The sequence below is a fragment of the Gossypium raimondii genome, chromosome 9 (genome assembly GCF_025698545.1).
Source record: "Gossypium raimondii isolate GPD5lz chromosome 9, ASM2569854v1, whole genome shotgun sequence".
Classification (NCBI taxonomy): domain Eukaryota; kingdom Viridiplantae; phylum Streptophyta; class Magnoliopsida; order Malvales; family Malvaceae; genus Gossypium; species Gossypium raimondii.
Window position 1 is genome coordinate 33514 of NC_068573.1, and position 25035 is coordinate 58548.

Sequence of the window (25035 nt, forward strand, 5' to 3'; positions counted from 1 at the left end):
ACCAAAATAATTTTTAAGGTGAACCGATCACACCCTAATAAAGGATCGATGGCGACTCCAGTTTTTGTTTTTTAAAGTCGACAACTCAAATTTTTGTTTTCAAAAAACGGTTTCGACAGCTTGGCGACTCCACTGGGGAACACTTGAGAGTCGAGCCATAAACTGATTATATTTGTCTTTGTGTCCAAAATCAAAAGTTTTAAAAAATTCATGAGTTCCCTTCGCATTCATCGTTTTTTTCATCTTGGTATGTTGGTAACCTTGCATTTGCATTTTGCATTTTACCCCTAAGTGGGAGTGAGAAACTAGTCCTTCGTGAGGTTTTCACCTCCGTACAGGGTAGTGGATCGCTTCCGGGATACATCCGTACCTATGTCTTCGTGAGATTTTCATCTCCGTGCAGCCATAGGGAAATGTGTCCCCCTGAACCGAACTCGATCCACATGAGCCTATAATGGGTGAGGATCGAGGAATTTGCTGGTTTGGGTACCCTTACTCTAGAAACTAAACCTCATATAGTGAGCTTTAGGAACTTGACATTGGTAGAACTATCCCAAAACCCTAGGGGATTCCTGTTTAGGTGTTTCTTGCTATTTTATGTTTGTTTATATCTTTATATGTGATACTGACTTGGGTTTCTTTTGTGTTATTTGCATGACATCATGATAGCATAACATTTCATCCTAAAAGGGCGTTAGTTCAAATTTGGTTGCTAGACAGAAAGTTTATCATGGAAAAAGGGTTTCTTGATAAGGTGGAAGATAATGCGGCTGTCCAAACTTGGTCTGAGACAACACAACATGAGAAAGGTGATAGTTTGGCCGAAGGATATGTATCAGAGTTGTGGGACTTCACTCGTGTTAGTGTGACTCAGAATAACCTACAGGAACTAAAGGAAATCTGGGACCGGTGGAATGATGAGATTAAGCAACTCTTCTACTCTAGCTATGGAGACCTACCTTACTTGCTCGACGTAAAGGTGGATAAGCGCCTGTTCCGTGCCTTAGCCCAATTTTGGAATTCGGCTTATTGTTGTTTCACCTTTGGAAGTGTTGATTTAGTGCCTACAGTGGAGGAATACACGGCATTGCTTCGTTGTTCAAAAATTCAAGTGGACAAAGCCTATTCAAGAGCTGCTAATGTTCTAACCTTTTTGAAGAAGTTGGTGAATATAACTGGGATGAGTGAGCAATGGGTCGCAGGACGAATCAAACAGAAGGGAGATAGCAAATGTATTCCTTGGAAGAATCTGAGAGATTTAATTCAAGTACATCCAGACACAAAGAAGAGGGTTGATGTTTTTGCTTTGAGCATCTACGACCTAGTTGTCTTTCCCAAAGCCTTGGGACATATCGATGAAGCAGTCACTGATCTTTTCGATCGATTTGATAAAGGAGTCACACCGGTTCCAGCAATTTTAGCAGAAACTTTCAGGTCACTGAACGAATGCCGAAGAGTAGGTGAAGGAAGATTCATTGGATGTGCGCAGCTTCTCTTGGCATGGTTTCACAGTCATTTCAGGAAGGTTGATAAATTTTCATATCGAGTTTTTTCTGAAACTTATTCGCCCTTAAAGGAAATAGTGGAAATACCGATGCAAGATGGGGCCTTAGAAGAAAGATGGATTGCAATTCTTCTGAATCTTCAAGAGGAGGACATTGAGTGGAGAGCTCCTTGGTTGCTGTCAGATGAGATATTGTATAGATGTGGAGATTTCGATTGGGTTCCTCTACTTGGGATTTGGGGAGCTATTGGTTATGCACCGTTACTGGTATTGAGGCAGTATAGATCGAGGCAGTATAGATCGAGGCAGTTCATACCTACAACCCAAGGATTAGCTCAAAGTGAGTTCTCGTATAAGTGTGATGGTTACAAGAAAAAGATTCGAGAAATGACAAATGCTTGGAGGCAGACTCGTCGATTGAAGAGATTGTCAGTAGGTCCGTCGATGACTCCTGAATATGTCAGTTGGCTGGGTAGGAGGGTCAATGATAATATACCTGTACCAGGTTAAGGAGACAGCCAATTAGTAGAAAAGCATGTACATATGGTCCCTTCTGAGCTAGAAATTATAAAGCAAGATTTTGAAAGAAGAAACTCTGAGCTTGAGAAGAAGCTAGGGCAAATGGAAGAGGAAAAGATGAGTCTGAAGCTGGATGTGGATGTTCAAAAGCTGGAAACCGAAGGCCTGAGGAAAGAAAAGCGCAAAGCTGAAGAGGATTTGAATAGCTTGAAGATGGATTATAAGAGGCTACGTATGTCAATGAGAACTGCTGGATTGGGAAAAACCTCAGAGCAGTGGTGTCAAGAAGTTCAAGAAGAAAAGGTCAAGGCTGATAGGTGGGAAAAGAGATTTCAGGAGGCTCAAAAGCAAAATAAGTCCTTTGAGAGGAGTTTGTCTGAAAGCCAGAACGAAAAGGATGAATTAAAAGCTAGGGTGGCCGAACTGGAGGCAATATTACAAGACTATGAAGCCAGAATTGAACATCTGGAAGCAAATGAAGATCCTCAAAATGAACAGCTTCACTATCTCCAGGATCAAGTTGCAAGAAGGGATCACATCATGGGAGAAGCTGTGGTTCAGATTCAAGGGGTAGCTGAGCACTTGCAGACTTTGGCAGTACAAGCTGATGTACTAAGTGTGAAGTATGAATCGGAATCAGATCAGGGGCAGAAGTTGGCATCATTACTTAGGGAGATTAAGGTTCTAAGTGTTAGGGCAAAGCCGTATTTATAGTTGTTTTATGTAAAGAATTTTTTTTTCACTAGTAAAGTTTTCTGAGTGGAATTGAATTATAATTAACGCCTTTTTTGCATTCACCTCATGCATCGCATCATATGCATTAGCATCACATCATATGCATTAAAGACCTTTATTAAATCCTAATAAGTTAAAATTATTGCTCAGTTAACCTAGAAACCAACCAACCAACCCGACACCGATACAGCACTCGAGCAAAGACAAAAGATATGGATCAGAGATTAGAAAAGCTCGAACAGTACCAGAAGGAGATGCAAGACCGGCTTCAGCTACAAATACTGGAGCGGTTAGACAAGATGAAACAAGAGATGTCTGAGAAGATGCGGGAATCTCAAGAGGATATAGTGGCAAAGTTAACCCGACTGATAACTAAGGGAGGTGACAAAGGAAAGGGCCCCATGGCAGATGTCGATGAGGGAAATGATAATGAACTTTTCTATCCTCCAGGTTTCACCCCTCCACATGAGCGAGCTCAAGCTGAATACCCGCAAATCTCATCGTCACCATCATGCCTCAGCAATTTCGAGCTGGTATTTCGAACCTCCAAACTGGGCCGGGTTTTAATCCCGAAAATAATCCTATTAACTCTGCCATTCCTGACTTTGATGAAGTGGTTGAGAAGGAAAGAGTGAAGGAGGAGTTACCGAGACAGTTAGAGGAGAGATGCAAGTGGCTCGATGAGAAGTTCAAGGCGATGGAAGTTACTGAAAGTTATCGAGGCATTGACGCAAAAGAGCTGAGTTTAGTGCCAGATCTAGTACTCCCTCATAAGTTTAAGATGCCTGAATTCAAGAAGTACAATGGGACGACTTGCCCAGAGGCTCATATCACCATGTTCTGCAGGCGAATGGCTGGATACGTTTATAATGACCAGCTATTAATACATTGCTTCCAAGATAGCCTTGCAGGGGCAGCATCCAAGTGGTATAATCAGTTGAGTCGAGCTACGATTGGTTCATGGAGGGACTTGGCGCAAGCATTCATGAAACAATATAGTCATGTGACAGACATGGCTCCTGATAGAATCACCCTTCAAAACATGGAGAAGAAGCCGAGCGAAAGCTTTAGGCAGTACGCACAGAGATGGAGGGAGGTCGCGGTCCAAGTTCAACCACCGCTCTTGGAAAAGGAAATGACCATGTTGTTCATTAACACCCTGAAGGCACCATTCATTACACATATGTTAGGAAGTGCCACAAAAAGCTTCCCTGACATAGTCATGAACGGTGAGATGATTAAGAATGCCATCAGGAGTGGGAAGATCGACGCTGGAGAGGGTAACAGAGGATCAGCTTCGAAGAGGAAGGAAAATGAGGTGAACAACATGAGCATGTACAAGAAAGGTTACTCGAAGTCAGTAACAGTGAGTCAGCCAGGGAAGGTGGCTGCCAGCCAGCAAAGCTCTTCGAGACAGGAGGTCGACACAAGGCGAAATATTGAGAGGCCCCAATTCACGCCAATTCCTATGTCATACAGGGAACTATACCGAAATTTATTTGACGCACACGTAGTTTCCCCTTTCTATCTGAAGCCCTTGCAACCCCCGTATCCCAAATGGTACGATGCGAATGCACAGTGCGATTATCATGCGGGAATAACAGGGCATTCCATAGAAAACTGTACGGCCTTTAAGAAGTTGGTTGAAAGGCTCATTGGTATGGGTGTCGTTAAATTTGATGACTCGACCAAGGCAGAAAACCCATTACTGAATCACACTGATGGTGGGGTAAATATGGTGGGTGAAGACAGAAGGATCAAGGCAGACATTGCTGAGGTGAAAACTCGTCTGAGATTGGTCTGGAAGGAGATGGTGAAAAGGGGACTAATCGTCTCAGAAGGAAGTTGTGAAAAGAGGGGGAACTACTGTGAGTTCCACCATGAAGTGTGGCATGAAATCCAAGAGTGCACGGAGTTCAGAGCCGTGATACAAGGTATGATGGATAATAGAGAAGTGGAATTCTGTGAAGAAGTTCCAGAGGAGAGTTATGTATGCGCATCAGAGTTGGCATTGGGAGTCCCGAAGGCTAACCGTCCTGTGGTCATCATCTCGCGACCTCAGAACAGTGAGATTGGGGCATGAATAACACCAAAAGTAATCATTCAAAAATTGGCTGTGTTTGCATATAAGGATAACAGGAGGGTTCCTTGGAATTACGATTGTAATGTGACAATCCCGGGGAGGGAAGATGTAATCAATAAAGAGGAACAGGATGAAGGAAGGCACCACGGATAGATGGAAGCACGAGTAGAGCCAATAAGAGAAGAAACTTTAGTTGAAAAGAAGAAGAATGTGGTTGAACCCGAATTTTTGGTCAATGAACCAATCAAAGAGAAGGAAGCTAGAGAGTTCTTGAAGTTCATAAAGCATAGCGAGTATAGCGTTGTGGAACAGCTGCACAAACAACCAGCCCGCATATCTGTGCTAGCTTTACTCCTGAACTCGGAGGGACATCGGAATGCACTACTGAAGGTGCTAAATGAAACTTATGTGGCCGACGATATCTCTATTAACAAGTTGGATCGACTGGTCGGCAATATAAGCGCGGATAACTTCATTTCTTTCAGCGATGATGAAATACCACCTGGGGGTATGGGATCTACTAGAGCTTTACACATCACTGCAATGTGTAAAGGGTGCATATTACCGGGGGTTCTGGTAGACAATGGATCAGCATTAAATGTATTGCCCCTATCCACACTCAACAGGCTACCTGTGGATAGTTCGCATATGAAATCGTGTCAGAACGTGGTTCGAGCATTCGATGGTACAGAGAGAAGGGTCATGGGAAGAATTGACATTCCCTTGTTAATTGGCCCAACTATTTATGAGGTGGACTTCTTAGTTATGGACATCAAGCCTTCTTACAGTTGCCTATTAGGAAGGCCATGGATTCATTCAGCAGGTTCGGTACCGTCATCGCTACATCAAAAACTGAAGTTGGTGTCAGAAGGCAGGGTTGTGACGATAGATGCTGAAGAAGATATCATTGCATCTGTGACCAATGATGCGTCTTATCTAGAAACGAGCAATGATGCAATCGAATGCTCTTTCCGTTCCTTGGAATTCGTAAATGCAATATTCATTCGCGAGGGAAACAAGATCCCGATGCCGAGAATATCCAGGACCACAGAGATGGGTCTGCAGTTGACTGTTGGAAAGGGAGCTTTGTCGAGAAGAGGATTGGGGAGATATCTTCAGGGCTGAGTTAAGGCTCCAATGTTGAAAGACAAGCAGGACCGTTTTGGCTTAGGATACAAGCCGGATGTTAGGCAAAAGAGGATAGAGCAGGAAAAGAAGCGAGTGAGGAGAAGGGCTCGCTTGACAGGTGATGAAGTCAAATGGGAACCCATGACCTTTCCTCACCTATCCAAGACTTTTGTATCGGGAGGATTCGTCTATCAAGGAATGCTAGGGGTCAGAAGTATTAACACGGAGCTAGGGAATATTCATGCCGTGTATGAAGAAGCGACGCGAGGAAGAACTTTGCCAGATATTCGTCCTTACGAGTCGGAAAGGGAGCTAAACAACTGGACTGCAAAAGAAATACCTGTAGTTTTTAGGATTTCCTCAGAGTAATGTCCAGAACACCCTTATTGCTTTTTAGCCTAGAAGTGATAAGGATTCCTTTGTGAAATAGGCTCATGTCCAGAAAATCGTTATTTTAATAAAGCTCATGTTTGCAGTCATTTTTGGAGCAAATATTTCTTTCCATAAGAGCAGTTATTTTAAGTTTCTCTTAAACTACACCAGCATTTCATTCATGACCATATTGCACCAAACAAATTCCTGAATCCATATTGTTTTTCATACTTATAACAGGTCCCACGATATCAACGATGCGAATGTCACTCTTACAAATTTAGAGTCTCCTTTTGAACGAAACATGTGTTTAGAGGGATCGCATGATTTTGAAGACAACGAAGACTGTGGTTTGTCTCCTGACTTGTTGAAGATGGTAGAAAGGGCCGAGAAGCAAATCCTACCTCACAGGGAATCAATAGAAATTGTGAGCTTAGAGGAAGGTAAAGAGGTGAAGATCGGATCGGATATCTCTGCAAAGACAAGACAAGACCTCATCGAATTACTCCGAGTTCAAGGACGTGTTTGCATGGTCATACCAGGATATGCCGGGGTTGAGTACCGACATTGTAGTTCATCGTCTCCCTATAAGAGAAGATTGCAAGCCAGTGCAGCAAAAGCTCAGAAGGATGAGGCGTGATATCGTGTTGAAGATAAAGGAGGAGGTCCAAAAGTAGTTTGATGCCGGATTTCTGCAAGAAGTCAGGTATTCTGAGTGGGTGGCTAACATCGTACCAGTTCCAAAGAAAGATGGAAAAGTACGAATGTGTGTGGATTATCGGGATTTGAACAAGGCTAGTCCAAAGGATAATTTCCCATTGCCTCACATTGACACATTGGTAGACAATACTGCGGGCTTTTCACTGTTTTCCTTCATGGATGGTTTTTCTGGGTATAATCAGATAAAGATGCATCCTGAAGACATGAGAAAGACTACGTTCATTGCGTTATGGGGGACGTTTTGTTATAAAGTGATGCTGTTTGGATTGAAGAATGCAAGAGCGACATACCAAAGAGCCATGGTAGCCTTGTTCCATGACATGATGCACAGGGAAATCGAGGTTTACGTTGATGATATGATCACGAAATCTAGAACGAAGGGCGAACATGTGCGGGTCTTGAGAAAGTTATTCTTAAGATTGAGAAAGTTCCAGCTCAAGCTTAATCCAGCGAAGTGCACTTTTGGGGCCAGGTCAGGAAAGTTGCTAGGCTTCATAGTCAGTGAAAAGGGAATCGAGATTGACCCAGACAAAGTCAAGGCAATACGAGATTTACCTCCACCTCGCACTCAGAAAGAAGTTCGGGGTTTCCTCGGAAGACTGAATTACATCGCTAGGTTCATTTCACAACTGACTGAGAAATGTGACCCTATATTTCGTCTTCTGAAGAAACATAATCCTGGTACTTGGGATGAAGAATGCGAAGAAGCTTTTAACAAGGTGAAGCAGTATTTGTCTAACACTCTAGTGTTGTCACCACCTAGCCCGGATAGGCCGCTGATATTGTATCTGACAGTATTTGATAATTCCATGGGGTGTGTGCTAGGCCAACATGATGAAACGGGGAGAAAAGAAAGGGCGATATATTATCTCAGCAAGAAATTCACTGACTGTGAAATGAGATATTCGCCTATTGAGAAGTTATGTTGTGCCTTGGTTTGGACAACCCGAAGATTAAGGCAGTACATGTTATACCATACGACTTGGCTAATCTCAAAGTTAGACCCGTTAAAGTATATGATGGAGTCAACTGCTTTGAATGGGAGAATGGCCCGATGGCAGATCTTACTGTCTGAATTTGATATTGTCTATGTGAGCCAAAAGGCTGTGAAAGGGAGTGCAATTGCTGACTTTCTAGCTAGTATAGCTCTGGAGGACTACGAGCCGTTGAGTTTTGATTTCCCAAATTAAGACCTGATGTATATAGCGGCTACTGAAGAAAATCCACAAGAAAGTCACGGTTGGAGGTTAAACTTTGATGGAGCCTCGAATGCCGTGGGCAATGGAATTGGGGCAGTCCTAGTGTCCCCGAATGGTGATCATTATCCTTTCACTTGCAAATTGGATTTTGATTGTACAAACAACATGGCAGAGTATGAAGCATGCATCATGGGTATTCGTGCAGCTATAGAGCGAGGAATCAAAGTGCTAGAGGTCTATGGAGATTCAGCATTGGTGATATATCAGCTCAGGGGTGAATGGGAAACGAGAGATCCCAAATTAATCAATTATCAAAAGTTGGTCCTCGAATTGATTAAGGAGTTTGAGGACATCACTTTTTGCTATCTCCCACGAGATGAGAACCAGATGGCTGATGCACTAGCTACTTTAGCTTCCATGATCAAGCTGAATAGACATGGGGATATGAAGCCAATCCAAATGAGTATCTATGAAGACCCGGCTCATTGTTACAATATTGAAGAAGGAGAAATCGATGATAGTCCTTGGTATCAAGATATACTACGGTATGTAAAAAATCGTGAGTATCCTGGCCAGGCAACGGAGAACGAAAAGAGAACTCTGAGAAGACTAGCCATTGATTACATCTTAGATGGGGAGATCTTGTACAGGAGGGGAAAAGATCAGGTACTGCTGAGATGTGTGGACGCCGTAGAAGCAAAGAAAATTCTGGAGGAAGTCCATGAGGGCATCTACGGAATGCATGCCAGTGGGTTCACAATGGCTAGGCAGATTATGAGATTCGAGTATTATTGGTCCACCATGGAAGGGGATTGCATCAATTACTCCAAAATGTGCCATAAATGTCAAATCTATCGTGATAAAATGCATGCACCTCCTTCACCTCTTCATGTCATGACTTCTCCATGGCCTTTCTCCATGTGGGGTATGGATGTCATCGGGCCAATATCGCCGAAGGCTTCAAACGGGCATCGTTTCATATTTGTGGTTATTGACTACTTCACCAAATGGGTAGAAGCTGCTTCGTACCAACGTTACAAAGTCATCAGTCAGTAAGTTCTTGAAAAGAGAGATCATATGTCGGTATGAAATGCCTGAAAGAATCATATCCGATAATGCGTTGAACTTAAACAACAGCTCAATAGCAGAAGTCTGCAGGCAATTCAAGATCAGACATCACAATTCATCACCGTATCGCCCAAAAATGAATGGTGCAGTGGAAGCGACTAATAAAAATATAAAGAAGATTGTGGGGAAGATGACTGAGACTTATAGAGACTGGCACGAGAAATTACCGTTTGCCCTCCTTGCTTATCGAACGTCAATCAGGACCTCCACCGGGGCAACGCCTTTCTCCTTAGTTTATGGCATGGAGGCAATCTTGCCCATCGAAGTTGAAATCCCTTCTCTCCGGGTTTTGACTGAGCTACAATTGGATGAGGCAGAATGGGTTCAATGTCGATATGATTAGTTGAACTTAATAGAGGGAAAGAGGCTAAAGGCTATTCAGCATGGTCAGATGTATCAGAAAAGAATGATGCGAGCCTACAACAAGAAAGTTCGACCCAGAGAATTTCACGAGGGGGACCTGGTGTTGAGAAAAATTCTTCCTCTACAAAAGGATTTTAGGGGGAAATGGATGCCGAATTGGGAGGGTCCTTATGTTGTAAAAAAGGCATTTTCTGGAGGAGCCCTGATCCTGGCTAAAATGGATGGGAAAAACTTGCCTAATCCGGTAAATTCAGATTCGGTGAAGAGGTACTTTACTTGAAGAAGGGATGGAACCAAGGTGAAAACCCGCAAAGGGCGCTTTGATTCCAAAAAAAAATGGAGAGGCTAGGGTGAAAACCCGCAAAGGGCACCTTAAGACCAAAGGGGGATTTGAGTTGAAAACCCAAAAAGGGCGGCTCAAATTTTGATTGTCGCGTGGTAGTCTTGTGGTACCTAAATCAGCAGAAAGGAATAGACGACATCTTGGGGCATCAACAAAATACTGTGAATTTCCTAAACACGTTGTGAATTCAGAAGGGTCTTCGAAAAGCTGTATAGAGAAATTCAAGCAGAGATATCTGGGGCACATGTTCATAATATTTGTATTGAATTCATTGTTTTAGAATATTTCATTCTTTTCTTTCAATATAAATGTCCCCAGATAATTCCTCTGTCATTGACAATCCATCGCGAGCTATGCTCCCAAATTAATTTTGTTTTATTCATCGTTATGATCTTCTCGCAAGCATGTTGCATTAGAATGACGATTAATGGACTAGTAAAACTTTCACAAGGGAAGTTTTTCATATTACTCTAGGAATCTTTAAATAGCTCAGGAACCTGAAACAGGACTATTGTTTAGACCTTCACCGAGTTAAAAGGTCGGAAATATCTAGGGGCCAAGAGTCAAGATTAAAATTTTAAAGACTTGACAAAGCGTTGCTGTCAGAAAGGAAGCCTTAATGAGCAATAATGACTTTAAACATTCAATATGCATTTTTTATGGTATAACATTCAAATGTCATTCATACACGCCTAGTTAGGAGCATTTGATTCATCTGATCATGACATCCTAATCATTAGGCATAATTAGGCTCATAAAGTGAGTCATACAGGTCATGTTTCACAGAGAGCAGACCGGTGAAATCATAAAGCCTTGTCTCCCTGAGTAACAATGGAGCGGGTTGAAAAATTAAAAGATTGAAGCCATAACGGCGGATCTTACTTCCTTAGCAAGTCAAAGTGAGCATTGAAGCTACGGCGGATCTGGTTTCCGATATTGCAATTAAAGATTGAAGCCACAACGGCGGATCTTACTTCCTTAGCAGTGCAGTGGAACAGATTGAAGCTACGACGGCAGATCTGGTTTCCCTGATATTGCAATTTAAAAGATTGAAGCCACAATGGCGGATCTTACTTCCTTAGCAGTACAGTGGAACAGATTGAAGCTACGACGGCAGATCTGGTTTCCCTGATATTGCAATTAAAAAGATTGAAGCCACAACGGCAGATCTTACTTCCTTAGCAGTACAGTGGAACAGATTGAAGCTACGACAGCGGATCTGGTTTCCCTGATATTGCAATTAAAACGATTGAAGCCACAACAGCGGATCTTACTTCCTTAGCAGTGCAGTGGAACAGACTGAAGCTACGACGGCGGATCTGGTTTCCCCGACATTACAGTTAAACAAATTGAAAATTTCAGATCTTATCTCCCTAAGCAGTAGTGGAGCAGATCGAAGATGGCAGATTTTACCTCCCTGAGTTATAGTGGAGTACATTGAAGCCAGTAATTCTATCTCCTTGGGCAGCAGTGGAATCGATCGAAGAAAGCAGATCTTGTCTTCATGTATTGGCGTGAAGTAAATCAGAAAAAGCAGATCTTGTCTTCCCATACGGGTGGTGAAGTAGATCGAAGATACAAGTCTTATCTCCCTGAAGTTGCAGTGGAGCAGACAAAAGTAACCAATCCTATCTCCTTGAAGTTGCAACGGAGTGGATTAAAACCACAGATCTCATCTCTCTGAAGTTGCAGTAGAGCAGATCACATCAGATTTACCCTTAAATTGTAGCAGAACAAGTTGAAGCTATAAGACTTATCTCCCTGAAGTTGCAGTGGAGCAGATTAAAGATAGCAGATTTTAGTCTTTTGAGAAGCTACAACATATGAATCCTATCTCCCCGACATTGCAATGGAGTGGATTGAAGCACCAGTTCCTATACCTCTGAAGATGCAGTAGGAAGGAACAAGGCTACTTGAAGAAGAGAAGCATTAAAGAAGTTGAGGCTCAATAAGACCGGGCACAATTGGGCCTTGTAGTCTTTGCTCTGTTCCCGTTACACGACAACAAGCAAAGAGGGGCAGCTGTAGGGCCCAATTTTATCTGGCCTGTTAAAGAAATAAAACCCAAAGAAATAAATAAGCCCAATAACCCAGCCCAAATCAAATTAACCTAGCCCAACTAACATCCTAAATTCCCCAAACCCTAGCCGCATGTTTGCTCAGCGCCTCCAGCACTCTCTAGTTGCCGCACGTCTCGGAGCCTCTTCCCCGCACCGTAATCTCCACGAATACCTGCAAAACAGATTCAAAGAGTCCAATAGAGAAATAATAGGGTAAAGAAATCAGTTTCGAGCTATATATAAAGCCGTGTTATTCTGTAAAAGGGGGGGATTGAAAAGAAATACAGAGAGAATACGCAAGAAATAGAAAAAACTTTGGAAAAATCAGATTGTTTTTGATTCAAGGTGAATCGGGTTCTTGCATTTTTATTTTATTTTATTTTTTATATATTTTATTTTCTTTTGCGTTTAAATAAATAACAAAAAAACTTACCTCATTCGCCGAGGACGCCGGACCGGTGGCCATCTCCGTCGTGGTCGGAGCGCCGGCGTGGGTCGAGGGATGGCGCGATGACGCTAGGGGCGAAACCCTAGCAGAGCACCAGAGGACCTTTGAGTGTTTTTTTTATTTTTTTTTTCTTTTACTCTGTTTCAAATGTTTTTTTAAGGGAAAATTTTGTTTTAAATAACATTCAAAACGGCACCGTTTTCCCAGGCCTGACCCGCGCGGTGACCCGACCCGAAGGGAAGGATCCGCGCGCTCTGACGTCAGGTGGGATATTTGCGGGTCCAGTCTTTCCTCCTTTGTTTTGATTTTAAATGCGGTATTGCGCGCATTTGCAATTTTGCCACAGAAATTTAGCGTCTGCTTCGATTTGGTCCACCATCCAGGACTGCGGATTGCGTTGAAACGGCGCCGTGGGATCAATGGGCATATTGCCTTTTTGATCCTCCACTGTTACGCGCGTATTCAAGTGGCCCTTTTTTTAAAAAAAAATTATTTTAAATTCAGCCCTTAAGATTTTTTTAAATCATTTATTAGTCATTTTTTTTTAGTTTTGCTATTGTTCTTATACATATACATTTTTTACTTTTTATATACTTATTATATATATGTTTCATTATTATTTGGTTTTCATTGTTTTTATTTTATAAATATATATACATACATTTTAGAAAAAAATTTCATAAAATACATACACATGCGCATTTGTTTTATATAAAATATACATGCATATATTTATACATACATTTTCCTTATATCCTTATTTTCTTTTCTTTTTATATACCTTATATTATATATATATGCACTTATACATGTTATTCTGTAAATATATATATACATATGCATTTTTTATTTTTGAATACATATTTGTTGTTTGTTTTATTGGATATATTTTATTCCTTCTATTTGCATGTATCTTTGGTATATGTGTTAGATATGTGTAAACACATGTTTGCGACTTTATTGTTATATTGTATTTGTATATATATTTGTAAATATTTATGTATATATGCTTTAAATTAAAGGACACATATCATATTGTATATTAACTTTTAACATACTCTTTTGAAAATATATTTTGGTTTTTAACTATGCATCAAAGTTATTTTCTTGACTTAAAGGTTTTTTTTTGAATAAAAATATTATTTGAGGTTTGGGATTTTCGAGGGAAATTGAGCCCTAACGTATTGGGTTCTGATTTTCTTTGTCAATCCTAGATGATCGAGAATATTTTCATTCAAAATGCATAAAAATCATTTTTGGGAACTTAACTTGTTGTGCCCTAACGTATTGGGTGTGGCATGTTACTTTCTTGGAATGAAGATTTTCGTATAAAATAAAAGTGATATTCAGAGTTCGGGGATTATGAGGAATTGTACCCTAACGTATTGGGACTCGATTTCTTTACATGACTTGAACAATTGATTATCCTTTTGCAAATTTCATCATTCAAACTTATTTTAAAATCTTTTTTAAACTTTCGACACTAAGACATCTAATAATCAATTTGGTACCGATTTTGGGCGTTACGAGGGTGCTAACCCTTCCTCGTGCGTAACTGACTCCCGAACCTGTTTTCTTAAAATTCGCAGACCAAAATAATTTTTAAGGTGAGCCGATCACACCCTAATAAAGGATCGGTGGCGACTCCAGTTTTTGTTTTTTAAAGTCGACAACTCAAATTTTTGTTTTCAAAAAACGGTTTCGACATTGACTATTACATAATAATCCAATAAACATAATCATAGCGAGTTAGTCCAATATGTTGTTCTCTAGCACATACTCATGTATTAATTTTGACATCTCTATGACAATAACAATTCTTTGACATCAACTAACTACACATTGGTCTCAACCCACAATAATACTTGACTAATGACCTTTTTAAGTATAATCATATTTTCTTATGACTTTATTACAATTTAGTTTATTTATATATACAGAAAAAGAAACTGAAATAATAATGGCAATGTCTTATATTAATAAACAAGGGAAAACGAGTATGTGATTCCAATAATCTCATGATTTGTTTTAAAGCATACTTCAACAAATATGGCGCTCTGATGCCAATTATTGGAAAAAATCTGATTCAAAAATGATTTTCTTGTGTCGCGAAAAATAAAAATTTTGAAAAGATATTTATAATAATAAACCCTAAACCAAATCCATACTTGTGTTTTCAGATAAATGGATCCTTGTCGTTCCCGACTTTTAACCAAAGAATCTTCTCCACTATTCTAGTACCACAAACTGCTTCAAGTGTAGACTCGAACAAATTGAATCAAATACAGAACCTAAAATATTTTCTTTACTTTCAATATGAAAGTAAATCTCTCTTAAATAGAAATTGGTAGAATTGCAATTCCCAGAAAATAAAATTTATTCTTAAAATAAATTTCCACTACTTTTTGCCAAAATAGCAATATCGAAAACTCCGAAGAAACTTTTGTTTTTTTTCGTTCTTTCTGTTGGTTTGATTTGAACTCTACCGGTGCCATCTATTTATAGGGAGAATGACCCATGACCATGTTTACTTTTCATCAATCATGTAATGCCAATAAGAGGATATCATTTACCCAAGTCTTAGGTTATGAATTTCACTATTGTTAATAACACTACATACTACAGAAGTAGTATACCCAACGCACCAGCTTTGGATTCCTTGTCTATTTGAACTCAGACTTCTACTTACATCAAAGTATACGAGTCACACATACATAGTCCGAGTGATTTAGGTATGCCACACTATGAACATCACAACTGAATAAATTTATAAATGGATTCAAGATCCATTCTCTTTTGGTCCAGTCTAATGCACTGTCAGTCTAGTTAGTCACATCTATGTCCCTATCTTCTGGAAGTCATTCGCTCAGATGTGCAAGATAAGGCATCTCCCGAATTGGATTTGATTGATAGCATATTAGTCTTTCAATCGGTTTGCTTATTTCCGATTAGACTAAGAACACATTTAAGTTTGTCTACTATAGACCTGTCCATGGGCCGGGCGGCTCGGCCCGGCCCGACGGCCCGCTCGAAATATGGAAGGGTTTGGGTAAAAATATAGGCCCGAAATATGGGCTTGGGCAAAAAACAAGGCCCGTTTAAAAAATGGGTAGGGCTCGGGCTCAACTTTTTTGGCCCAAGCCCGGTCCAACCCGGCCCGAATATAATAAATATATATTTTTATTTTTATTTTTATTTTTTAATTTCAAAATACTTTAAAAATATTTTTTTTATTTTTTTATTTTTAAAAAATTTTTTGTGTTCATTAAAAATCGGGCCGGGCTTGGGCTTATTATTTTTTTCCCGGGCTGGGCCAGGGCCTAAGAGTTGGGCCAAAATTTTTTTCGGGCCCGGCCCGGCCCGGCCCATGGACAGGTATAATTTGTATTTTCGTATTAGGATCCGACCACATAATATCGCTTAGTATTAATTTAAACATCAGACAACCAGTGAACTAATATTTGCTTCTCTTTTGCTTTGCATGCAAAAATCATATGAGGACAATTATACAAAGTATAATAATGTAATCCGTGAATTTCTTTTATTAACTAATCTGTTCAAAAAAATTACAAGTTTTCAAACAAATATACTACACTCAGAACATCAGATCCAACAAATATAACATTTCATGTCTAATTTGTTATTACTTTGGCTATTGTTGAGGCAAGGTGTGCTAAATAAGCTAAGTGACACTCAAAAATGCCAACTACGAATTGTCACTGAAGTGATGAAGTTACTTACCATATTTGAGTTAGTAATTTAATGAAGCAAAATCTTTAGGCTAGTGAATATGACGATATTTTGAATACTATAGTCCATCTATGAAAACCAATTTATGTTTGTTGAAGATTGAATTGGATTCGAATAAATCAATACAACCCTTTGAGGAGATTTGATCGATATTGTACTGGTAATATCTAGAGATCATATCTTTTAACACATTGTGCTTTGAATGTTTATGTTGTAATAGCTAATTTCAAGAAGTTATGTATTCACTTAAATTCTATATTAACAAGTTAAAATTGAGATATGCTAAGAGGCTTATCTAGGTTATGTATGAGAGAATATTGAGAGCACTTAAATATGTTTATTGAGGAATTGTTTTGTTAAAGAGTGCAAATTGAATTATAAACATTGAGCATTTATTACCTAAGTTCTCAAAAGAAAAATTTGGAAGTGAATGTTCTCGTCTTCAGGTACAAAAGTGAAATCTCCATGCTTAAGTGTGTAATTCACTTGTTATACTTTGAATTAAATAGTATAATTACTCATTGAACTAAATTCCACGTACATGAAGAAATTGAAATGTGAAAACAAATCTTAGTATTCGTTGTGCTTTTGTTTGCAGAATGCAAAACCATTAACCATATTCAGTAAACAACTATACTATAATGATGGTTGCAAAATTTATTAGAAAACTAGAAAAAAAAAATTGAGACTCAGGTGCACAAAACAATAATCTAATTTGCATTTGCCGCCTATAATAACCCGTTTTTGTTTAATTCATAATTTCCAAATTTTTTTCTTTTTTCATTTTTCTTTTTATGAAAAGTTACATCTGTAAATGTTGATCTTCAAAAGAATGCGGTGCAAAATCCAATCACCAAAGGTATTTACAGACTCAACACTTTCTGCTTCTTACTTTAAAATTCATATATATAGAAAGAGAGACAGGAACATAAATGTCGATGACACTTCCCATATCCTAAACCACCAATGAGGCAATGCTTATCAAACACTTACAGCTTCAAAGTAATTGTTACGAGCGGCATGAATGACGAACCTCCCAATCCTCTTTTCTACCTTCAGCAAGCATACATCCTTGTGATGCTAAGCTTATGGAAAGAGACCTGCATAACTCAATTGCAGGCAGCAACATCAAATCAGAAAGACGACCATTAATGCACTAAAGCATGAGCAGAATAAGTTGGCTTGCTTACTGTTGCAACCTTATATAACCAGCATAAGGAGAGCCAATCAAAGGCTACAATAATTGCCGTGACAAATTGTAAAGAACTTGTTTTTCTTGCCTCAACACAGCGCACAAATGCAATCATAATCAGATCCTACCACCTCCCATGCTATATTCCTACGTATTCATAAATGGCTGTTGGTTTCTGTTCTTTCCTTTTCTTTTCTTCTCCCCAGTCATCTAATGTGATTTATACAATGGACCAAAATGCATTGGAGCACGAGAGATTATGGGCTTCCTTTCCAATAAAAATTTTCATAGAGCAACCAGCAGCAAGTGAAATAGACAATGCTCTACTAATATTTAATGAGAGCAGGAAGCGAAGCATGAAGTTCCGCCAAGCACTGGAAGATCCAATTTAGCAACTGCTCTCGTGGCAGCTCCAGAAGTAGTTCTGCCTGCAATATACACATCAAGAAATTAATAATAATAAAATAAAGTATCATGATATATTTAAATTCAAGAATTCAAATACAAATTCCAGCATGGTCGTGCTAGTCTGTAATCCATGATGCTATTAAGTTAAGGTTCAAACAAATTTATTTCCCATCTTAATGAACTTAAATGAGCTAGCATGCTGACTATTATCACTCTCTTGACAAATATAGCATGCATGAGAAACGGAAACTACTCAAACTTTGTATAGGATGCATGAGAAAGGCAAACTACTCAACCTTTGTGCTGCTATTCACAGCCACAAAAAATATAGTAAATAAAAAATAATTACCCTTATTTGACCTCCCTCAAATATCAAAGAATTCCGGTGCACATCAGATATCATGGAATCTGTCATCAGCTTGAAAACCCTCTTACTCATCCTGGTTTCCATGCCAACCATCTTTCCTGAAGCATAGATTCTGCTGATCCCAAGATCTGCTGCCATTCGCCTTACATAAAGCTTCTTCAAAAGAATTTCCATGGAATATGGCTCTTTTCCATATTGACGGCGAAGATTCTCTGTAAACTGCATCAAACTCCAGATGTCTTTCTCAGCTGCTTTCTCAGCGTCATTAATGATTTCCATGGGGTTCTCCAGATAATTTATGTACTCAGAGGGGAGATGAGGGTTTATATTGATATCAATCTAGCAAATAGAAAATCTCAAAGCCATGTTAGAATTCATAAACCACTGACATAATTGGTGCAATTCAAGTGTATCCAGGTTGGATTCACTTGCCATCAACTAAAATCTAAACTTTAGAGAACTTTTATTCAAGAAAATAACTACAAGGGAGGAATAATATCCAGCAATCAAGACAAGAGATTATTTCATAAGGTGCAATAAAAGTTCTGACTGAAGTTACAAAACCAAACCCCACGTTTTCGCTTTTTAAAAAGCTAATAGAATGTTTCCCCTTTATTTACCTAATGCTTCCAAAATAGATTGATTTTCATGTACCAATAGATTTTCCCTGTCAAGGAACTGCAGTCAGGAGGCAGAACCAAACCCAGGTTTCTAAGCCATAGTTGATTTGGCAAACTAAGAGAATTAGCATTTGAACTCTTAGCTGGTTTGAATGCTAATTCTCTTAGTACAGCATTTCAGGTGAATGGGTTAGAAAAATGTCATTTAGAAATGGTTGTCAATGTAAAATAAAGGATGTTGGTTTGCAATATTTGACATCATAAAATAACATTATTTCCAGTTTATATGCTTTGATGAAATCCTAATGAAGTTTTAGGCTTCCCCATTCAAAGTTTTTGTATGATCACAATAAGAACAGAACCTAATAAGCCATAGTGTATAATCTCATATACTTTTCAGATTGCAATTAATGTTAAGAGCATCATATTATATTTTCTGAAGATACAAATTCCAAAGTAAAATACCTCCACTGACTGATAAGGAACTGACACTACACGGTGTTCTTCAACCTGGAAAGGGGGTGAGCGAAAGTCAGAAATTGCAAGCAAAAACTTTGATACCAGCAGGTAGAAATCTGGAAGCTTAACAAAAATAGTAGATATCAACTATCAGCTAGGTAATTTCCTGTTTATTGATAGAGAAGGGCCGTGAAGCTGAATCAAATCTTATAACTTAACTAACTGGACGAATATAGCAGACAGGAGACTGGAAAAACACAGCATCCAGGTAGACAGCTAGATTTCCAAATAGTTAATTCCACTAATCAACCAACAAAAGAAGAGGCTCCAGAACATACCTTGGACAAACTCTCAAAAAGCATCTCAAAGAAAAGATCAATGCCAACATTTCCAACATCCCCTGTCTGTTGCTCACCAAAGATGGTACCAAAGCCTCTGATACCCATGTCTCTCTCTGCGAGTTGGAAACCTTGGCCAAGCTCACGGCATTCTTCAAGAGCTGCAAGCCTCTCCTGAGGCACAACCATGGTAATGCCAGGTCACTTCTACGATTTCATTTCAGCATATTTGACAACAAAAGTGAAGGCAAACATAGAAAACATACCAATGCTTGATCAGATAGTAAGGACTTATCAGGGTAAAATAAGTATGCATAAGCTTCTCTATCCGCCCGCCCAACCCTTCCACGCAACTATGGGAATTGAAAGAATTATAACAACATTAACAAAGTAAACAGGAGATATAAAACTACAGTAAAGTATTCTATTTTCTCTGTCATGAGAATGAACAACATTGTAGCCTGTTAAATGTTGTGCATAAATCCTTCTGGACAAGAAACTTTTTCCCTGGTAGAAGATAAAAGATCACATGAACATACATACAGAGCCACATGTGCATCATTAAAAGACATTTAATTTACACATCATTATTCCAGGTAAAACTGAAAAGGAGAAGTCTCAAAGTATACCAAGATATTAGTTTATATGCCTCTCAAATTATTTTCCAGATAAAAAATTTGATAGTGCTCTTCAACGTTTACCGCATCTTTTGACAATTCATAAGAACAAGTGAGATAGAAGAATATGAAAGTGCTGGACCTGATACAGTTGTGCCAGGCCAAATTGTTGAACATCCTGGATTATGATAGTGTTTGCATTTTGAATGTCAAGCCCACTTTCAACTATATTTGTGCATATAAGAATCTTAATTTCACCCTGCGCAAATTTCTCCATGGTTTCTTCAAGTTGCTTGGAATATTGCTGTAAGAGTAACATATGAGAACCAAAATAATTTCAAATCAACTGATAAATAAAGAAAGGTTCAACTTCTGTAAAATAGTTTACTTTTAAGATTCTGAAAATGAAAGCATGATATCCACAATTTAAAATGTAGTCACATATACACAATTCAGTTCTCAAAAAAAAAAAAAGTGATAACACTCAAAAGCCAAAACTCAATTATTGTCTAGTGGACGGTAGCTCGTTAAAAATTAAACACAATTCAAATATTAAAAACAAGAAATACCTTCCCATGAGCAATAGCTATATCAACATCTGGAAATGATTGTTTAAGAAAATCCATCACTTCTTCCAATCCTGTCACATAAGAATGGAATCAATACTAACAAACTGAATGAGAGAAACATAAAATAACAACAGAAATGTATATATACTAGGAAATCATCTAAACAACGCACCCTCAGCATATGAATGTTAATCATTGGTAGCTTTTCTTTTATTTTCATTTTACCTCCCCCACCCCATTTTTTCCCGCCTGTAAAAAGGACATCTTAATTGATCTAATTTATCAGCTCTGTGATTCAACTCATTAGATGATACTTATTTTTCCACAAATACATAAACATATATAGACAAGATTATCAATATTACCATTTTTCAAGAGCAGCAGGCCTACAATATATATTTGCCTCAGAAAAGAACTAGCACAAAATATTACTAAACCATATAGATAATGGCATGATAAGAACATTTAAAAGTGCAACAAGTAGGAAACTTTGGATTAAGGCATTACCTTTAATTCGAGGTAAGACATAGAAAACTTGACCACCACGATCCAGCTCATACCGGATTGCTGCAATGACCTTTTCTTTACCAAATGCTGAAAGATGGGTTTTGATAGGAACCCTTTCTGGAGGTGGTGTAGAAATTAAACTGAAAGGATGAAGGAAGGACAGTAAGTACACACCGATTTTATAGGACAAGTAATCTGAAATTAAAGTTCAAGGAAATGCCTATTCTATTAAAGTGATGCTTTCACTGCTTGCAGGTAATTTATTCAAGGCTCGGAATGAATACAAACTAAATGGCCTCTGAATAGGTTCTTGAAGTATGGAATATGATTCTAATAAGCAAGTCAATATTTACAATGCTTGAGGCAGCTTCATGAAACCTACTTAAAGAATAGCCATCACTTATCTAAAAGCATGGTACAGATCATATGACTCCTAAAAAGTAAACTGAAAATTGATCTATCAGTTTATATTGTTCTACAGTAATGACAAAGTTCCCGTTTCCTAATGCATTCCTCCAAATACATTGATTCATGTTTATACAAAAATGTGCAAGGTAAGCCTTGGCACTCATAGCATCTACAATGCATGTAAAAGGTATTACAACTTTTCAGATAAAACTTGTCTGAGCTTACACACGTCAATGACATGGTTGATACTCAACCCTTTTTCCACCAAGGCATCACAATAACCAAACTTAACTGGATATCTGAATCTAGGATTAAGTCCAGCACCAAAGAAGCTTCAATTTAGATTTTTTGACAAATATTACCTGGCATCACGGAAACCAGTCAAAGCTAAATAAAGCGTTCTGGGTATAGGTGTTGCAGAGAGAGTAAGGACATCAACTGAAGTCTTAAAAGATGCAATCTTCTCCTTTTGCTTGACACCGAACCTCTGCATAAACATACAAACAAGAAAATCAAGCATCTCTCTGCCAAATGGGCACAACTTGTATTAGCTAAAAGTACAAGAGATCATTGCAAGGAATTCAGTTAGTACAAATTCTAACACACAGTGTTCCCTACACCATTTAATATCTACAACCATGAATTGATGATGGTGCTAATTCCAGCATAGCTATAAGCTTTCATTACTTTCCCTTGACTGAAGATTGTAGAGGAGGTTAAATCATAATCATCAACTCTAATCCATTTCGTAAAAAAAAAAAAAAGCTAAATCTTACCAGAATTGAAGTGCTACAAAACCAAAAACCTGGAAATCCTTAGATAATATCATTGTTTATGCAGTCAAGGACTTGAAGATAGTGACAAGGATTGGAGGCAAACCTGTTCCTCATCAACTACAAGCAGGCCTAGATTATTATAGACAACACGGTTTCCCAGAAGTGAGTGAGTTCCGACAATAATGTCTAGATCACCCTTTTTTATCATGTTCAAATGCTCCTCTTTCTCTGCTTTACCCTGCATGTTGAAATAGGCCATATCAATTCAAACAGTAGCCTTCATGAAAAATTCTGATCCAGCATATACATATTTAAGTGAGAATGAAACTGCAAATATCTTTAACCCTTCCCGTAAACCCCATCAACAAAATTTATGACACAACTCTGTTGCCATTATCTGTTTATAGGGCAATATGGAACTTTTAATATCTTGATTAGAAAGTATGTCAACCAAACTCTTCCCACCCCCAGTCCAGCACTTCTCCTCAAGTTTAAGTAAGTTATTAAAGCTTGTGATACCAATCTTTAGTCAGAGAATGAGGTCAATCCAGTGAATGAACTTCTTGTACCTGAAACCGACTAAGAAGTCCAACCTTGATGCTCGGATACTTGGAAAACCTCTCTGAAATGACATCAAAATGTTGCTTGGCAAGAACAATTGTGGGTGCCAAAACCATAGCTTGCTTCCCTGCTGACACCACACAAAATATGGCTCGTAATGCAACTTCGGTTTTACCAAACCCAACATCTCCGCATATCAATCTATCCATTGGAGTTTCTCGGTCGGTTAAGTCTTTCTCTACATCAATAAAAGCCTGTAACAAGGGAATCGCTCATGTTAGCAGACGAAAAACATCTTACTCATCAATCTCTGAATCTTTCAGTGACTGATGAAAAAGTAGGAGTTCGTGGGAAATGAAAGATTGCTGCTTTCAGGAATATACCAAAGGGATCTAAACAATAACTGAGATGATTATTCAAGTCCTTGAAGTGCAATAAAACCTATGAAAGGTATAGCTCAGTAAGAGAAAAAGGTAAAAGTTTTGAAAGTGGTACCTGCTTTTGATCTGGCGTGGGTTCATAAGGAAACTGAGATGCGAATTCAGCCATGGCAGGACTCCTTGGGTATGGAGGTCTTTTTTGTTTGAGTCTATGTAAATAGAGCTCCATTAAATCTACAACCATCTTTTGAATTGCAACCTTTCCTTTGGTCTTTCTCCTCTCCCATGCACTAGTGTCACTCAACTTACTCAAGGTCCTAGGCTTTTTTGTTTCATTTGGGCTGAAAATACGACCAAAACATGCCTTAAAAGACGCAATTGAAAGCTGTTTTCACATTTCAACCATAAGATGCTAACAGGAGCAGGTATCAAAGCAAAATTAATCCAACAAGAGCAAAAAGGAGGCAGAAAAACCTACAGATTATATCGATAGAGCATGCGAGTAGCCTGCTTAACAGGGAGCTTAGCCATTCCATCAGCATACTCGATAAAGACGAACTCGATGGGTTCAGTAGAAGTCCTAGAAACATCAAACTTAATCCCAACAAACCTGCCAACACCCACTTTCTTGTGAACAACATAGTCCCCAGAACGCAGCGTGTAAGGATCAACCTTGTAGCTAAAGACACCTCCTTCCTTACACTCCCTATCCCCTTTCAGCTTCTGCAATCCCCTCTGTTGCTGCTCTTTCACAAGCTGAATGTACATGTCAGCCTCCTGAGAGTCCATTCCAGGCCTTGTGGCCTCTCTCTTGCCGTGGTCACGGCGTATCTTTTCGTGTAGAATGGAGATGGCATCAGTCTCAAGCTCCATCTTTTCTCTTTTCGGAGCCAATTTGTGGGTGTTGGGACTTGAGACGGGGAGACGCCCTTGAGTGTAGACAGCCATGGTAGCTAATAATGGATATCTCTGTTTGTAGAGGAAAGAGCGGTTGACCGTGAAAAGGGTCCAGATAGAAGGAGAAGAAGAGCTGAATTTCAGCAGGAGAGGAGTGCAGACTTGTGGCACCGGATGGAGGGAGCCCATAGTTGAGGAAGAAGAGGAGAAATGAATGTTCAGAGAAAAGAAGAAAAAGTGGGCATTTTTGGGCTGGGGAAGACGAATAAACAAGAGGCACAGAACAGGGGATAAACAAGAGGAGGTTTAAGAGAGTTTTTATGGTTTTGGACTAAGTGAGGATATTTATCAAGTCATTTTGTATGTGTGGACACAGATATTTTCCCCTGAAAATTTTTGGTTAGCTTCCAATCAACTTTTATAAAAGAAATTTATTTATTTATATTTAGTTACAAAAGTGTGTTTTTGATTAATAATTTGAGTAAATAGTTGAAGGTTTTAGTAGTTATTAGAGAATATTGTTATTTAGTGAGATATATTTTTATTTTGGAGATATTTTGTTTTCTATCATATAAACAGATTGT

At 38.8% G+C, this 25035-nt stretch overlaps 3 protein-coding genes across 5 annotated transcripts; 2 read left to right on the forward strand and 1 right to left on the reverse strand.

Annotated features, from left to right (window-relative positions):
• Positions 1-730: 730 nt before the first annotated feature.
• LOC105797359 (uncharacterized) lies at positions 731-2014 on the forward strand. Its single transcript, XM_012627344.1, has one exon. It carries the CDS (start codon positions 731-733, stop codon positions 2012-2014), a length of 1284 nt encoding a protein of 427 aa, XP_012482798.1.
• Positions 2015-2047: 33 nt separating this feature from the next.
• On the forward strand, positions 2048-3699 carry LOC128032495 (uncharacterized). The gene is made up of 4 exons (XM_052620824.1): positions 2048-2711; positions 3209-3291; positions 3384-3620; positions 3670-3699. Exons 1-4 carry the CDS (start codon positions 2048-2050, stop codon positions 3697-3699), a joined length of 1014 nt encoding a protein of 337 aa, XP_052476784.1.
• Positions 3700-17046: 13347 nt separating this feature from the next.
• Positions 17047-24771, reverse strand: LOC105798007 (ATP-dependent DNA helicase At3g02060, chloroplastic). Of its 3 annotated transcripts, none has more exons than XR_001134882.2 (14): positions 24033-24771; positions 23670-23895; positions 23183-23428; positions 22717-22851; positions 22200-22324; positions 21430-21569; positions 20923-20993; positions 20496-20657; positions 20003-20089; positions 19737-19910; positions 19405-19449; positions 18302-18658; positions 17552-17972; positions 17047-17452 (listed from the first exon to the last, which is right to left on the reverse strand). XR_001134882.2 is itself a non-coding variant. In XM_012627869.2 (13 exons), the coding sequence occupies exons 1-13, from the start codon at positions 24638-24640 to the stop codon at positions 17871-17873; spliced, it is 2478 nt and encodes an 825-aa protein (XP_012483323.1). In that variant the 5' UTR covers positions 24641-24771; the 3' UTR covers positions 17047-17870. The 3 variants fall into 3 exon arrangements, 1 of the variants encoding a protein (XP_012483323.1); XR_001134881.2 differs by having other exon boundaries at positions 17543-17972; XM_012627869.2 differs by having other exon boundaries at positions 17047-17972.
• Between the last annotated feature and the right edge of the window lie 264 nt (positions 24772-25035).